General features: G+C 46.0%; 1 protein-coding gene across 38 annotated transcripts in view; it reads left to right on the top strand.

The window, feature by feature from the left end:
• PLEKHA7 (pleckstrin homology domain containing A7) overlaps window positions 1–17,989 on the top strand; it is a 246,417-nt gene that overhangs the window by 30,279 nt on the left and 198,149 nt on the right. Inside the window, exon 1 of one of the 38 annotated variants that reach the window (XM_077963202.1) lies at window positions 17,445–17,767. The exons of the other annotated variants lie outside the window; for them this stretch is intronic. Within the exon in view, the coding sequence (XP_077819328.1) occupies window positions 17,718–17,767 (50 nt within the window). The 5' untranslated portion in view covers window positions 17,445–17,717. Of the gene's footprint in view, window positions 1–17,444; window positions 17,768–17,989 lie in introns of those variants that run through there. 38 annotated transcript variants of the gene reach the window in all.

Genomic DNA, 17,989 nt, shown 5'->3' on the forward strand with positions numbered 1-17,989 from the left:
GGCCTGGGTGTGAGAGTGGAACGGTCAGAAGAGGCCTCTGTGTGGAGATGACATTTGGGTAGAGATCTGATCAAGCCATATAGGGGCAGGACGTGCCATGATGAGGAAACAGCAGGGAGGCCAGAGTGGCTGGAGCTCAGGGAGTAGGAGTTGAGATTGGAGAGGTGCAGGTCTTTGACCTGGGCTTTCACCCTAAGTCGGGAGAGAATTCACTGGACATCTTTGAACAATGGAAGGCTTTGAACAGAGGAGTGGCATGATCTGACTTTTGCTTTAGGATAAGGATAATTATTCTAAATATTTATTCTAAATATTCTAATTATTCTAAATACTTATTCTAAATATACTAATTATTTAGGATAGTATTCTAAAATATCCTTATTCTAAAGAAAAGTCAGATCATGCCATTCCTTCGTTAAATTATGGTTGTTGTACATGGAATAGACTGATTAAAGATAATGTAGGTAGCATGTTTAACACAGTACCTGGTATGAAATAAGCCCTCATTAAATGGTAGTTTTGTTCTTCATGATAATATTATTTTTAAATTCTTTTTATTGTTTATTATTTTTTGAGACAGGGTCTCACTCTGTTGCCCAGGCTGGAGTACAGTGGTGCGATCATGGCTCACTGCAGCCTCGACCTCCCGGGCTCAAGTGACCCTCTCACCTAAGCCTCCTGAGTAGCTGGGGCCACAAGTGTATGCCACCATGCCTGGCTAATTGTTAAAATTTTTTTGCGGAGACAAGGTCTTGCCATGTTGCCCAGGCTGGGGTAATGTTATTAAAGATGGACCTGGGTGCCTGCTAGTCTTGGCCTGGGATCTCATTCCACCTACCTTCTGCACTTTTGGGAGCTACAGTGTCCAGGGTGCCTTCTCCCTGAGGAGGACAGTGATGAGTCTTGGGCTTGGGAATGAGCACAGAGAAGGTGACTGATTCTTTGGCTGTTCCTGCCTGGATCTTCTGTTCAGTAGTCATGGTGAGGCTTGGTGGTGGTGCGGGAGTGGAGACAGGAGAAGAGTCTTGGCCTCCATGAACCTAGACTGGGCAGCTCAACCAGGAGGCCAGAAGCTGCCAGTAAATGAGAAACGCCACATCAGCTGCCCCATGGAATTCTGCTTTTCCCATCTGGTTGTCAGGGTTCCCAGGAGGCGCTGCAGCTGTACCCCAGAGCTGCCCTCCTCCTCCCAGACTTCACTGTGGGCATCCCTCCTCACTGCCTCCCTCCATCCCTGGAATCTGAGGCCTTTATGGAAAGGTCTCAAGCCTCTCACATGGTCTGATGTGGTTTGCCTATTCACCTGATATAGAGACTCCTTCGACAGCAGTGCTGACCAAACTGCTTCTGCTCCATGACTTCGGATAACGGAGTGTTCACTGCCTCACAAGGGAGCCCCTCCTGTAATTGTCACATTCTCATTGGTAGGAAGTTCCATTTCAGGTTGAGCTGAAATCTTCTCTGCTCTGATTTCCCCCATTGCTTTTGGTTCTGAAATAAGAGGGGGTCAGTTACAGTCCTCTCCACCCTACCCATCCCCTATGCTACCTCCATGAAGGAAAGGTTTACTGGTGTCCCAAAAGGCTCTGTTCAGTTCTTACTCTATTACTCAGCCGGATCATCTGGTAGGAGGCCCAGGAAAGCTTAATAGAGCACATGATGCTTGAGTGGGGTCCTGAAGGGTGAGGGGTGAGCCGGTCAGGAAGGGAAGAAAGGCCTTTGAGTCAGAAGGTAAGGCGGTATCTTGAAGTAGTGTGTGGAGTCCAGGAATCCTAGGTAGTTCAGTATCTCTGGAGTAGTTGGGAGTTTCTCTCTCTCTGTGTGTGTGTGTGTGTGTGTGTGTGTATGTGTGTGTGTGTGTGTGTAAGGGATAGTGAGGGAGGTGAAGTCTGAGAGGTAAGAGAGGTAGACCAGAGCCAAAGCATGGAGGGCCACCTGTGCCTGGGTCAGGTCATGGACACAGGTGGCAGAGGTCAGAGAGCTGCACAGGAGGATGGGTTTTAAAACTGGTTTGTTTGGGGCTCCGGTACCATGGGTTTCACACTGGCCTAGAGCTATGAATGGCTTTCTGAGCACCACTTCCTGCTTTGGTCTAGGGTTCCCGATTAAAGCTGTCTTTGAGATCTCTGTAGAGCGGGACACAGACAGTAAGCACTTTGAATGTGCCAGTCACCCTGGACATTCTGTTTCTGGGCTCAGCACTGGATGAGCCAGGCTTTAGGCCCTTGCACCCCTTTCCTGGGTTGGGGTGGGGGCCAGGTGCTGTAGCCAGGGGCGGCTGGCTGGCCTCAAGCTTGCCTGTGTCCCAGAGTTGGCTGGACACACAGGCCTGTCTCTGCCCTGCAGGGTTTCTGATTTATGCAGGGAGGCTGCATTAACAGTGACCTGGACTCAAGCCCTTGGCCAAATTCTTTGGGCATAAAGCTTTTCTAAAGGGGCTTGGGGCCCTTTCAAGGCATTAACAGTTTGTTGATGCCCCATTCAGATATCTATTTGTATCTGATTTTTATATATTCCCCAAAGTACTTTCCCAGCTTCCTGGGGGAGACTTGTTCCTCCCAGCCTGGCCAAATCATTGGGAAGCTTCTGGCAGACCTGCCTCACGCAGCTGGCATATGGAGTGTCCTCTCACCACTGTCTGTCCTTCCCAGTGTCTTGCATGCCGAAGGGCCGGGCTGAGGGTGGAGTGGGGCTTTTTGTTTTGTTTTTAAATAAGGGCAACGTGGGTAAACAGAGCAGTGTTTCTGGTGCCTTCGGGGAGGGCCAGGACCCTACATTCCGGCTCCATGACGACAGCGTGTTTGGTTGCCACTTGCTGGGCTGTGGGCAGCAGCAGTTCAGACGGAGACAATGGTGGCTCTGTTGAAATGCTGCTGCTGGGCTCCGGCAGAATGCATTTTAGTTGGACATTTTCCACCCTGGAATCTGGGGATCTGGTGGCCCACTCCTCCTTGTTCCTTCATTTTTCTCTTTGCAACTCAAGAGCCAAGTTCTTGCAGCTCCTTCCCCCCTGCCCCCCAACCCCATCTACTATTAGCAGCCTCTTGGGGGAAAATGGTGTTTCTAGCCAAGGCATGGTTTGCATTGGGCTGACTGGCAATAGTGAGAGAAAGGGAGGGGGTAGCGGGCTGGAGGGGCTGGGCGACATCCTGTAGGCTGGTCTGGAGCATCACTGAGGGGTGAAGAGCAGCAGGTGTTCCAGAAAGCTCCTCTCTTCTGTGGACCAGGGTGGTCAGGAACACTGGCTCTAAAGTCAGGCCAACTGGGTTGGAATCCTGGTGGTAGCACTGCCAGCTGAACCTCCTTGTGCCTCAGTTTTCTTATCTGTAAATTGGGGATAATACTAGTATCTACTCATAGAATCATTGTGAGAATTAAATGAAGTTAACATATACGAAGTTCTCAGGATAATCATACCTGGCATATAGTAAATACCTGATAAGGGCCTTCATCACTATATTTTGTCATTTTAATCTTATGTCCTGATCATCAATATTCCATTCCTTGTAAGGACCTCATCTGAGACTGCAGGAGGAACAGAACAACACTCTTTCTAAAATGCACATTTGCTTTTGTCACTCCCTGTCCTAGACAGCCTCAGTGAGTCCCCACTGACCTCTCTGCATAAAGAGAAGGGACTTAGGTTTATTGAAGGTATCAAAGGCCTACTATGTGCTCAGTGTAGGGTACTTGGTGTTCTTTTAGATTAGCTCCAAAGTGGACACTGATATGTGAGACCCTTCATCATTGGGCCCTATCTTGCTGTTTTTTTTGTTTTTTGTTTTTTTTTGAGATGGAGTTTTGCTCTTGTTGCCCAGGCTGGAGTGCAGTGGTGCCATCTTGGCTCACTGCAACCTCCGCTTCCTGGGTTCAAGCGATTCTCCTGCCTCAGCCTCCTGAGTAGCTGGGATTACAGGTGCACGCCAACACGCCCAGCTAATTTTTTGTATTTTTGGTAGAGATGGGGTTTCTTCATGTTGGCCAGGCTGGTCTCAACTCCTGACCTCAGGTGATCCATCCACCCTGGCCTCCCAAAGTGCAGGGATTTTAGGCGTGAGCCACTGTACCTGCCCATCTTGCTGGTTTTTTATTCCCCTATCCCCCCCAAACCAAGCCAAAGAAAAACATAACTACCTCAAAGAACTGCATGTTCTTCTCTGATGTCTCATCTGCTTTCATCCTCCATGCCTTACTGAGCATTCTGCCTTCTGCCAGGATTGCCCTGTGGAAGGCAGCTGTGGATTCAGGAAAACAGAGTGGACCAGGGAGTGTCTGGGGATTTCTTTACCATTCTTCCCCATGGGCCAGCCTGTGGAGGGCCCACTTGCCAGGCTCTCTCTGTGGGACCAGCTCTGGTTTGAATCCTGGCTCCACCACTAACTGTGTGGCCCTAGACATGACCTCAGACTAGTGCCCGTCTCATAGGCTTGTTGATGAGATAATCCACACAAAGCCTTGAGTATAGTGTCTGACATGCTGCGAGTGCTCAACAGACGCTAGCTGTTCTTGCTATTGAGATTCTTCCCATTTTCTGTTTGGAATGTCTGTCTTTCTAGGCTCAATGCTGAACTGAGTTTCTTTGAAGGAAACAAGCACTGAAGAGGTTCCATGGATCAGGGAGGTCTAAGTAGGAGTTCCTTTGTTCTGTCTTGCACTTCCTGTGGCTGTTGGTCATTGCTGTGGGCCGTAGCCATTTCTGCCTCCCTCTAGTCTGCCTGTGGCAGGACCCCTTGCTTCTCAGCCACTGACTGTACCTCCCAGTGTGGCCAGTCCTTGTGGGATAGCTGGGGGTAGACACAGATTAGCCTTATAAGATGTGGAGACCCAGCCTGTGTACACAGACCTGGTTGCTTATGATGGACTTGCCTGTGAGTTAATCAGTCACTAGATAGCCAAATGAGGAGAAATATTGGTAGACCGAAGAGAATTGCTGTGACTTGAGATTAGCCAGAGAAACCAATCTCTGTAAAAGAAAGAGGAAATATGTCTTTTTTTTGTTTTAATCTTCCTGACTTTGTAGGGCCAGATTCTCAAAGTTTGAGTATTTTGCAAGTATATCTCCATTGAAAAGAACGAAAATGCTAAAAGCCTTTAGAAAGAATGGAAAGTTTTAGTTTCAGGGAGCTATGGTGATGTATGGTTTATGCCACCTCAGTTCCCCTATTATTGGGTTTAATAGTCAGGAGAGCTAGGGCATCATCCTGGTTCTGTCACTAACTGACTGTGTGACCTTGAGCAAGGTAGACCTTAGATCCCATGTCTGTAAAATGGGAATAACTGTCTTACCCTGAAGGTGGGGTTGGAGCTTTGCTCTGAAGGTGGTGGGGGTGGAGGTAGAATGACTTGAGGCACTCGAGTAAAGAATCAGGTTGGGAGGCTGGACGTGGTGGTTCACGCCTGTAATCCCAGCACTCTGGGAGGCTGAGGTGGACGGATCACGAGGTCAGGAGTTTGAGACCAGCCTGGCCAACATGGTGAAATCCTGTCTCTACTAAAAATACAAAAATTAGCCAGGCGTGGTAGCACGCCTGTAATCCCAGCTACTCGGGAGGCAGGAGAATTGCTTGAACCTGGGAGGCGGAGGTTGCAGTGAGCCAAGATTGTGCCACTGCACTCCAGCCTGGGCAGCAGAGCAAGACTCTGTCTCAAAAACAAAACAACAACAACAAAAGAATCAGGTTGGTACTTTACAAATCTTGTTCTGGTGGCCAGGGAGGGAGACCTGTAAGAGGACCCCTGCGACCATAAAATGAGAGATGATACAGGCCTGAACTGCAGCAGGGTGTGGGCGTGGGAGACAAGGGGAGGCATATTTGTATGGGTACTTGTGTGTATTTATATGTATATCTTTTGGGAAAGGGTAAACTCTGTATATGCACATTGGATAATTTCATTGCTTATTGAGGTAATCAAAAGTACAGACACCCAGCAGTTCCATCACTATGGTGACTCCATCCTTCCAGGGTAGTACGTAGACAAGTTGCAAAGGTATACATACAGGGATGTTCATTGCAACTTGTTTATAATACTAAGAAATTGCAAACAACCTAACTGGCCATCCATTAGGAACTTGTTAATGAAATTTCGGTACCATCCAACTATTAAATGATGCTACAGATCTGTGTTTCTGAATACAGCAAGATACACACATACATCAAATGAAAGAATGGAAAACCACATGTGCAGCATCTAGCCTGCTACCACTTTGCCATTATTCTCTGTGATTCTAAAGCCCATCATGGTTGGGTTTGCTCAGGCCTGCTATACCTCTTTCCCTGTGATTGATTTTCTCTCTCTTGTTACTCATATAACTGTTTTGCATCAGGTCTCTGTGAACAAGGACCATGCCTTGCTTTTGTTTCCTTCAAGCAATGGGAGTACGTGGCCACTAATTACTGCAGAATTTAATTGAGGGACATGAACAAAAGGCCTCGTTATCAGCATTAAGTGATATTAAGCTGTAGGCTGATTCTCTCTCTCTCACAAAACAGAAACTGTGTCTGGCACATAAAGAGGCTTTTAAACTAAAGTTGTGTTAACAAAGACCTCTTCCAGAGACCTCCCTGCTTGAGGAGAGCTGCAGTAAATTCAGGCTTTGTTTCCTCTATCTTAGAGAGCCAGCTGGAGGTGAGGGGAGATGAGGTGTGTCTGCTGTCCAACCGGTTTTCATGCACAAGATCTCCGCCAGTGATTTTTTGTTGGAATGGCAAAAGGGGAGGGAAAGCCTTGCCTCAAGTCTGCTGGGTGCTGGGCCCCTGATGTTGTCTTGTTTCTTCCTCACAGCAGACTGAAGATGAGGGAAATACTCTACCTCATTTTACAGACAAGGATACCAAGGCTCAGAGAGGTTGAATAACTTGTTTAAGTTGCCCAGCTAGGAACTGACAAAGCGAGGATTTGACCATGCTGTGTGCCTTGCTCTAATTACCAAGGATCTTAGAGCAGCTACTAGGCCACAGTCTGGGGAGTCAGACACAGTGGCTGTGCAGGTTTGGCACTGGGGTGATGGGAGAGGGGTGGGAGGCGCTGAGTTGGGGCAGGATGGGCGTTAACCAGCTAGGTGTTTATTTCATATCTGCTGTGTAAACAGCATGGTGCTGGACACTGAGGGTATATGGAGAAGAGGGTGACACCGTCCTTGTCTATTTAACCATCTGGTTGAAGTCATTCATTCTTATCTAAAGAGATACAGCAGGAGATGGGGAGGGATACATAGGGGCATAGAAAAGAGAGGTAGAGGAAGTCTGAAAAGGTGCAACTAGCAGGACTGATGTGGGTGGGGAAGATTTCATTGAGGAGGGAGAGGTGTGAGCAATGTGTGACAGTGGAAGGTCTGGGCTGAAGTGGGGGCTTTTGAAGGTGAGAAGTGGGAGCCTGTTTGGAAAGGGAAGGAGGTAGGTGGTTGGGAGGCCTTGGGCACTGGATCGAGGAGTTCTGTCTGATTCTCTGAGTAATTAGGAGCTGTCGTAAGCTTTTGAACAAGGAGTTGACATGGTGGGAAACAGTTTGAGGGTGATTCTTCTGGCTATGGTTTGTCTAAAGTGTAGAGTGGTGGACGGAGGTTACCTCATTTTTCTAGAAAGTTTACCCATCTGCAAGATTAGTAGTGAGAGGGATAGGGATGCCCTGGCTGAGGTGCACTGGGGGATCTCAGGTCTTGACTTGGACCGTGTGGTGGTAGGAAGAAACAGATAGCTGTGTGTGCTGTGTCCTGGAGTGTAACTGCACACTGCCAGGTGCCCAACTTGAATGGCTGGCATGCAAGCATACGTGTATACATCCATTCAGCAATTATTTATTGAGTGCCTAGCACGGCACATGAGCTAGGCTTATGGTAGTGAGCTAAGCAGGCATGATCCCCCACTTTGGGTCTGGCTTTGAAAGTAAATGTCATGTGAGACCGAAAAAATGACAGGAAGACATCTGAACCACACTAATTAAACAGTTTGTTCCATACCTTGGTTGTGCCACTAGAAGGAAAGCATTACTTCTCTTTGCAGAGGTGTGGTCTTACAGAGGAAGGTCTGGGACAGATCTTGCCTAGAGGGCTGGGGATTTTAGATAGCAGCTAGTCCAACCCCCTTCATAAGAGGGAAGTTAAATGGGGCCTCACAGAAGTTGGGGAAATTCCTTCAAGTTGTACAGCATATTGCTATGTCTCTGTGCTTGTTAGCATTCTGGCCCCATACCACACTGGCTCTGCTCTGTGGCTGAGCCAGCCTTTCTAGCCTGTTTTCTCCCCTTGAGTGAGGGAAGTGGGGAGCTGGAGGAAACAAGGGGAATAGGGTAGACTATTAGAAATTGAATAAGAAAACCATTTTAAATAGGGCAAACCACAGAGGAGCACTCTCCCTTCTTCTGTGGGCTAGTGAGGCCCCCACATCAGAATTTCAAAGAGACATTGCATGGCCTCTGATCTTTGCCAATTTCCCAAAGTTCATAGCTTACTCCCAGGCTTTATTTCTGAAGGCCCAGGTGGTGGGGACCAAGATGTCACTCACTCTAGAATGCCAAATACCCTGAGAAATTCCAGAGGCTTTCTTTTTGAGCCTTGGGGCTCTGGCCAAATAGCTCCTGGTATGGTTGCAGCCTCAGATCCATTGATGAGTACCTATGCCTGGCAAGGGCTGGGCCAAAAGGGGCCAGAGGGATGCAGACCATTCATGAATGCAGCCCCTTCCTGAGGTGGGGGCCAGCTGGCCCAGAAACAGCTATGCTGAGCCTCTGAATAATGTGAGTCCTAGAATGGAGACCCACACACACTACTTTGCTAGCTAAGAGAAGAACGTGATTGTGGCTGGAAACGTTAAAGGTGGCAAAATTGGGGCTTTACTTCAAGCATTTAAAAAAGTTATAAAGTTATTTATATTCACTGTTGTAAATTTAGACAATGCAGACAAGTAACAAGAAGAAAATAAAAATCCCATGTAATCCTATCACCCAGAGATAATCCCTGTTAACATTTTGTTGTCTATCTCTGTGTATCTATGTATTTATATGTGTGTTTTAACAAAAATGAGATAATATATAATTTTGTATTTTCTCACTTAACTATGTAGTTATCTCTCTTGGAATCCATTGGGGATTGGTTCCAGGAGCCCTCACAGATAGCAAAATCAGTGGATGCTCAAGTTTCTTACGGTGGGCCTCCATATCCATGGGTTATCTGACATGGAACCCATGGATATGGAGAGCCGACTGTGTATTTGAAAAAATGTATGTGCCCTTAATTTATGTTTATCTCATAAGTTTTAGTGACTGTATATGATTTCATTATACAGTTGAATTATGATTTACTTAGCCAGTAATGGATAAGATTTTTTGGAGTTGTTTTCCAAAAGGGAGTATCTTTACTATGGTAACTGATCACAAAATAAATACATGCTTATGTTGAATTTTTAAAAAAGCCAATCTCAAAAGATTATATAGTATATTATTTCATTTATAAAAAATTCTTGAAATGACAAAATTATAGTAATGGAGAACAGATCAGCGGAAGACTTAGAAGAGGGTAAATTTCTTTGAAGTGGTGGAACCGTCCTGTGTCCTGATTTTGGTGGTGCACACATGAATGTATGCATGTGATAAAATGTCATAGAACTGTACATATATACATAGTATATATAAAAACCTGTGAAATCTCTGTGAGGTCTGTAGCTTAGTTAATAGTATTACCATGTCACTTTTTCTGTTTTTGACAATTGCACTATGGTAATATAACATGTTATCACTGAGGGAAGCTGGCTGATGGGTACACAAGAATTCTCTGAACAATTTTTTTTGTTTTTTGGAGGCAGGCTCTCCCTTTGTCACCTGGGCTGGAGTGTAGTGGCACAATCATGGCTTGCTGCAGCCTCGACCTCCCTGGGCTCAGGTAATCCTCCCACCTGAGAATCTTACCCACATGGCTGGGATGACAGGCGTGCACCACCACATCTGGCTTGAACTATTTTTAAATTTTTAAGTGAGTCTTAAATTTTCTTTGAGTAGAAAGTTTAAAACAAATAAAACTGTGCTTGTTGAGTAACATTGACACTGCAAAAAGTATGTGATGATAAAGAAGAACCCTTTGGTGGAAGGTGGGAGAGCGGTCATGCAGGCTCAAGACAACAGCAGGAATGTCCCGGGGGTGTCCAAGAGTGACCTGGACTGGGCTGGTCCACAGGGAGGAAGTGGGTGATGTGGTAGGAGCGGATAGTCACCCAGATTGAGTAGGGCCTTTCATGTTTGATACTCTCAGTGGATGGGGAGGAAAACTCTGGAGGGAGACTCAGGTTGGAGGGCAGAGTGGTGACAGGGAAGGGCATGGACTTTGAGGGCAGACAGGGTGGGCTTAAAGCACAGGGCCCATCATGGGAAGCAGCTGCTCAGTCTAAGTCCCTGTCCCTCACTGATCCCCAGGCCTCACTTGCAATTGAATGAGAATCTTGAGGTTGGTCCCTGGCAGTATTTTCCTTTAAGCCCCTAAGTGATTTTAATGTGCAGCCAGGGTTGAGAACCATGTGGTTAGACTCTTTCACACCGTGATTCAGCACAGTGCATGGCCTTTAAAAGGGCCATGAGTTTGAGAAGTGGGAGCCTGTTTGGAAAGGGAAGGAGGCAGGTGGTCGGGAAGCCTTGGGCACTGGATGGAGGAGTTCTGTCTGATTCTCTGAGTAATGAGGAGTATTGTAAGCTTTTGAACAAGGAGTTGACGTGGTGGGAAACAGTTTGAGGGTGATTCTTCTGGCCATGGTTTGTTTAAAGTGTAGAGTGGTGGAGGGAGAGAGGGGGAGGATACCTCATTTTTCTAGAAAGTTTACCCATCCAAGAGAAACTTCTCACCTCTGTTGCCATCAGGGGAGAGTTTGAGGCAGTTGCATGGTAGGTGTGAAGGCGGTCGATCTGGGAGCCCTGTGCGGTGGTTCCTGCCAAGTCTGATGTCTTTGTGTTGGTGGCCCTTTAGTTGGAATTCTGGCTCCCACATCACCTCTTTACCTTGTGCAGGGCATGATTTGAACAGTGCGGTGATGGCTTTCTAGTGGCCCGTGTTCTTGCCCATCTGGAGGGAAGAAGGGGCTGGAAGGCACTGTAAGAGGGCTGATCTGGGGCTTGGCAAGTGCCTGGTGGGATCAGAGGAAGACCATAAAGTACCTAAAAGTACACATCCAGGCACTTTTTGGGTCATATAGTGCTTTCCAACGTGGGCCACCCAGTCTTCACAATAAGCCTGTAAGGCAGATGGGCCAGAAATGGAGAAAAAGGGAAACAGAAGGTCTTTGATTCAAGGAAGGAGCAAGCAAGAGTCAAGCCTCTCTCTTTTGACTATTAGTCCACTTTCTTTTTTAAAAACCACCTAGGTCCACGGATTTTTCTGGAGGCCTGGGGGCTTATGCCTCTTTAGGAAACACTTTGTTTTATTATGGCAAAGTGTATGGTTACTGGCCAGAGGTGTCTGGTTTTTTAAGCATTTATGAAAATCCAGCTACTGAGTCACAGCACATGTATAATTGTATTGGTGAGTTAACGGCTATTTATGTTCGGAGGTGTTTGGAAAACAAGGAGGCAAGATTTTAAAATATGTTTTGACCAGGCGCAGTGGCTCACACCTGTAATCCTAGCACTTTGGGAGGCTGAGGCAGGAGGATTGTTTGAGCTCAGGAGTTTAAGACCAGCCTGGATAACATGACAAAACCCCATCTGTACAAAAAATACAAAAATTAGCTGAGCGCGGTGGTGTGTGCTTGTAGTCCCAGCTACTTGGGAGGCTGAGGTGGAGGATCAGTTGAGCCTGGGAGGTTGAAGCTGCAGTGAGTTAGGATCATGCCACTGCACTCCAGCCTGGGAGACAGCGTGAGACCCTGTCTCAAAAACTTAAAATAAATTTGCTGGACATGGTGGCTCATGCCTGTAATCCTGGCCCTTTGGGAGGCCGAAGGGGGTGGATCGCTTGAGGCCAGGAGTTCAAGACAGCCTGGCCAACATGACAAAACCCCGTCTCTAATAAAAATACAAAAATTAGCCAGGTGTGGTGACACATGCCTGTAATCATAGCTACTTGGGAGACTGAGGCATGAGAATCGCTTGAACCCAGGAGGCAGAGGTTGCAGTAAGCTGAGATGGTGCCACTGTACTGCAGTCTAGAGGACAGAGTGAGACCCTGTCTCAATAAAAAAGAAAAAAAGAGGAAAATGATAAGAGTCCTTAATGACATCTGTGAAAATATCCGTTGACCTAAAAATAAAAAAAGATATTTAAAAAAACTATAAAAGAAAAAAATAAAAATAGAATAAAAATGTTTTTCTCTGTATTTGTACCCAGATAATATTTCAAATATGTATCTCCTGCCCTGGCCTTTCTTGGGTTCCAGAGAAACATTTAACAAAACCCCAAATACTCAACTGAACTTGGATATGTCCCTGGCACCTGTGTGGTAATAGTAATAGTGGTTGTGGTCGTAATAACAGCTTACATTGTTGAGTGTATCCTACAGTTCAGCACTTGGAACTCACCTAACCTGGAATGGTTGCTGAAGAGATTAAATATTTGTATTTCAGAAACCAAACCAAACAAAAAACTTTTGCCACTCATTAGCTAAATTAGTCATGATACCTCTGTACAGTGGATTATTATGCATCTATTAAAAATGGTGCTGTGAAATATTAACTAAGGACATGGAAACTGTTCCCCGTACATTAGTAGATAAAAGAAAATTATGAAACAGGCTGCCATTTGGAGGTTCTCAATGAATGTTTCAATCCACTTACATACAAAGCTATATTATCACTCTCCTCCTTTTATTGGTGAAGAAATTGACTTGTGTAAAGGTCATGCAGAATTTTAGATCTGGGTCTTTTGAATTAAGACTGAAGGGCTTTCTTTATGATACTCATCTGTTTCTGTCTGTTAAAAACACAGTAAGATGTTCTGTAATCAAGGACTCATTACTATGTTCAGATCAGAAAAGTCCGGGAGACCTTATCTGACACCCACATTGCTTTGTTTGCATAGCTCTTTACAGTTGATAAAGCACTTTAAAGCATATATAACTTTTTCTGATTTTAAAAGATGACATATTTATTGTATAATTAGGAAGGCAGAGAAAAGCCCCAAGAAGGAAAAAATATTCATAATCCTGTAGGTTTAATTACTATTAACATTTGTTTTTTCCTGTCTTTTCTCATTGCAAATATAAATTTTATAAAGTTGGGATAATGTTGTACATATAATTTTGATTCTTGCTTCCTTAACTAATCTGTTAATTGTTTTTCTACAATGTGATTTCCAGTTGCTGCACAGTATCTAGTTTTTTTGTTTGTTTGTTTTGTTTTTGAGACAGAGTCTCACTTTATTGCCCAGGCTGGAGTGCAGTGGCACGATGTTGGCTCACTGCAACCTCTGCCTCCTAGATTCAAGCAATTCTGCTGTTTCAGCCTCCTGAGTAGCTGGGACTATAGATGCGTGCCACCACGCCTGGCTGTTTTTTTTTTGTATTTTTAGTAGAGACAGTGTTTCACCATGTTAGCCAGGATGGTCTCGATCTCCTGATCTCCCAAAGTGTTGGGATTACAGGTGTGAGTCACCATGTCCAGCAAGTATCTGATTTTTATAATTGATCCTCAGTTGTTGGACATTAGGTTTCCAGTTTTTTTCTTTATTATGAACAATGCTGTCATAAACACCCTTGTCTTTATAACCATCTCCGGTTGTTTGTTTCAAGATAAATTTAAAAAAATATATATATATATATATCTTTACCTTTTGAGACAAGGTCTCATTCTGTTGCCCAGGCTGGAGTGCAGTGGTGCAAGTACGGCTCACTGCAGCCTAGACCTCCTGGGCTCAAGCGATCTTCCTGCCTCAACCTCCCTAGTATCTGGGACTACAGGCACACACCACCACATCTGTTTTTTTTTTTTTTTTTAAATTTTTTACAGAGACAAGGTCTCACTTTGTTGCACAGGCTGGTCTTGAACTCCTGGACTGAAGCAATTCTCCCTGCCTCAGCCTTCCAAAGTGCTGGTATTACAGGAGTGAGCCACTGTGCTCAGCCTACATTTTCTCTTTTGATCCTTAAAATAATACCATGAAGCTGGTAGGGAGGATTATTATCCCCATTATACAGGTTGGAAACTGAGGCTTGTAGAAGTTGCCATTTGCTCAATATAAGAAATGACTTTGGAGTGAGAAAGGGAATTGCTTTACTCCAGTGAGTCTGGGGAAGTGGAGTAGGAGGTAGGTTCAGATTCATCTGTTTTGTTGTATTATCAAAGTTCTGAGAAAACCCCTTTCTGTAACCTCTACCAATGTCCTGGGTCTGTCCTCTGTCCCCACATAGAACAAGTTTTCACCTTTTAAGTGTTTGAAGAGGCTCCCACGTGGCCCTATGTGTTTTCCTTTCCAAGTTAAATCATCCTTGTTCCCTCATGAAACATGGCTTTTAGTTTACTTGTTGTCTTTGACATCACTCTGGGCATATTCCCCTTTAGCTGTAATCCTCTTATAGTGTATGTACTAGTAAGCTCTTCATGTGGAAGTGACAGAAACCCAACTCAAACTAGCTTCAAGAGAAAAGGAAAGCTATTGGCATCAGTACCTGGGAACTCCCAGTGTAATCCTGACCTGGCCTTGGTGCTGTTGGACTCTGGTGCTCAAAGGGCATTTTGGGGGCCCTGCTTTCTCCATCTTTCAAGTCTGCTAACCCTTTTGTCAAGGAAGAGAAATGCTCATTCTCCCAGGAGCTATACATCTCTTCTTAGGGGAGATTATGATCCCTACTTGGAACATGGGCCTGTCCTAGGGGTAGAGCGTGGTGGCTGACAGTTGCAGCATGATGACGTGGGAGGTGTGACTTCTGCCAGTGAAGGGATGCATATCAGCAACACATGTCCATCATATTGCAACATGTAGAATTGGTGACCGGCCAGCTCAGAATAGCATGGGACCATCATCTGTCTTTTCCTCAATATCATACTTTAATTAATTCAACCTAAAATCAAAATAGGTTCCCTATTAAGATGTAATCATATACATCAAGCGCTGCTGCTCAGCCTCTTTTTTTCCTCTTAAACTGTTGATCTCAAATTTAGGTCTTTAAGCTTATCCCTGTTAGATTCCATATGGCTGTATTGGGTCCAGAGAATCAGCTTGTTAAGATCTTTTAGCTCTAATTCTGTCATCTGACTTCCTGCTTCTCCCTCATAGCTCAAGCACTCTGCAGTCAGATGGTATGATGCAGCTGACATTTGGGAGTGGTAGGGATGGGAGATGGCAAAGTGAGACAGCTCCAGGCAGTCAGTTGCATCAAAAGAGCCAGAATATTCTCTGACCTCCTCCCCTACACCTTAAAACCCCTTCAGTTTCCTTTGCATGGCCCGTAAGTTCAGCCTTCTGGGTTCATGTTATATTAAAGGTCACCAGGAAGGACATCACACATTCTGCTTTTTTACTGAGGCCCTAAATGGACTTAAGTAGGAAGGACCTAGGTTAGACATTAAGAATTTCTTGGCATAGGTGGGTATGGGGGGCATATTAGAGAAAGCAGTAGTAGATCCGTTTCTGGAGGCTGTCAGGCACTAGCATGTTCCTGAGAAGTCTGCAGTGTATAGAGTGTCAAGCGGGGCATGGGAAATCCCTATAAGCCTTGTTGAGTTTGCAGGCCTATCATGCCAGCCATTGCATGCAAGCGCTCTTGGTTGTGGGGGAGTCATGGGTGTGCTGGATGGCTTTAGCCTCCATTGCTCTATTGAAGACTCCAAATTGTGTTGTTCAGCTGCAAAAATTTTTTTTTCCATTATAAGCAAGGAACACAAAGCGGCTCTTCAAGGAGGGTGTGCAGGCATGCGATTCTGGCAGTACGTTGCCTTAATCTGATGTGGCATGGGGTGAACCACCCCAGATGACCTGGCAGAAACAGAGTTGGACAACAGCATCCAGAGGACCCCTGGAGGACAGAGGGCAGTGCGGGGAGCCTTGCCCTGGAAGGACCTGAGCCCATGGACATGGCCAGGAGGAGGCCTGATCTTAGCGCTGGCTTGCCCATGAGTTGAGCAGAAGTAGAGCTGGAGAGCAGCCTTTTCCATGTGACCCACTGTGGAGCCTTGTGTGTGCTGTGCTTGGGTCTCTGTGTCCAGAACTGAGTCTGCAGCAGTTTCCCTTGTGGTTGTTTGGGAGGAGAGGGAGGCAGATCTCTACTGATGAGTGTCAGCAGGTGTGTGAGGCATCCTCACTTCAAGCTGCATTTGCCATACCCTCAGGATCTTGGCAACTGTCCTTTGACATCTAGATGATTTCCTGTGGGTAGAGCCCATTAGCACTCTATTCCCTCTGCCTGCTCTAGATCTCAGTTGGGGTTTTGGCTTGGGCTAAGTGGGGTTCTATCTATTCTCCTTCTCCTTCTTCTTTCCCTCATTCTCTCCAGGCTTCCTCCTCTCTTTCCTATATGCCCTGAGCCCCTCCTTCCATGCCAAGGAAGGATGGGAGATAGTCAGACAGGAAGTGACTTCCTTATCTTTAGACAGGTACCTCTTTCTGGGCAATTAGTCTAAAGAAAGGTCTGAAGTTGGCTGGTGAGGGGTGGGGTGAGACAGCAAGCTGGCAAGTGTGTGTGTCAAATGGGGGTGCCTGAATCACTCTGGTGCCTGGAGAGCATAAAACAGGTGCTTGTGTGGGGCTTGTTCTGGGCTCCTGGCCTATCCGTCAGAGAAAGCTGGTTTGGAGTGCTCCTGAGTGTTGAGGAAGGGGAGCTGATGGAGGGAGGCAAAGCAGGGGTGATGGAGTGGGGGCTGTTCTCTCCTGGACTTAGGGTGCTGTGAGGCCCAGGACTCTCTGGCAGGAGGTGACTTGTGCCTATACTGTGGCTTGTGAGGGGTGGGCCCCAAGAATGGAGGGCCTCATGGCATTAAGCAGAGCTGTTTTCTCCCCTCACCTTCCCCTGCGTGGCAGAGACACAGCATGACCAGCACTGCCTAGAGCTACCCAGCCCAAGGTCAATTCAAATCACCTAGATTTTTGCTTATTTTGCTATAAGAGAACAGAAGCCAACTTGGGGAAATCCTGTGTTGGCTGACTGGTAGGGAGTGGGATTAGTTGGGGTTTGCCCTAATGGAATGGTTTCTGCACTATTCTAGACGTTGCTGGAGAAATTATAGTTTAATGGGAATGTTCATTTCTAAACTTTAGCAAAGCCACAGAAGTGTTTGCCAGTTAATAATGTACTTGATGAGTTGTTGAGCTGAAATTTAACAGCCAGTTTAAAAAACAAGATAGGGAATTTTAAAAAATAGGACATCGAGAGCATGTGTGTCTTAGAATGCTTTCTGTGTTTCTGTTGGAATCAGTGATTTTGTGCTGACTGAGAGAGTTTGAAGAGCCCCGTGTCTTCAGTGGCCTTTCCGGGAGGCCCTAATGCTTGGCTCCTTGTTCCTGAAAAGTAGTTTAATGTGTAGCCCATTTGTAGATAAACCAGGAAGCCATTTCGCCACTTCATGAAGCCACAAGGCTGGGGCAGCTCTTCTTGCTGTGAGATAGCCAAAGAAGGTGGCGGCAGTAGAAAAGGGGGCCTGAATTCAGGCAGGCTTCAGTCGGAGGAGAGCAATAAAACCTTCGTGGCCAGAGCAGGGGTGGGGCTGATTGAAGGAATAAAGCAGGGAATGGGGTTTCTGCTCTGATATCTGAGATGACAAAGTCCTGCAGAGTTTGCTTTGGAAAAGACAAAAGGTTGGAAAAAAAAAGTCTGAATGGAAAATTTAAGGAAACGGAACCCAGAGCTCCACTTGGATTCTCAGTGGTATGTGTTACTGCAGATTGGTACCTCTTGTTAGAGGCCTTGGATCTCAGTTAAGCCCCCTCCGCTTTAGCTCCCAGTTTTACTTGTGCACCTTGGCTAGTGACTCCAGATGCCCTTGAGCCTTGCTTGCTCTTCCCAGTGCCCTAGTGGGCTTCTGGTTCACAGTATGGCTCCTGGAAATGAGCTCCACAGGGTGGACTTTCTGCCTGATTGATATCTTCA

This window comes from Macaca mulatta, chromosome 14, assembly GCF_049350105.2.
Source record: "Macaca mulatta isolate MMU2019108-1 chromosome 14, T2T-MMU8v2.0, whole genome shotgun sequence".
NCBI classification, from domain to species: domain Eukaryota; kingdom Metazoa; phylum Chordata; class Mammalia; order Primates; family Cercopithecidae; genus Macaca; species Macaca mulatta.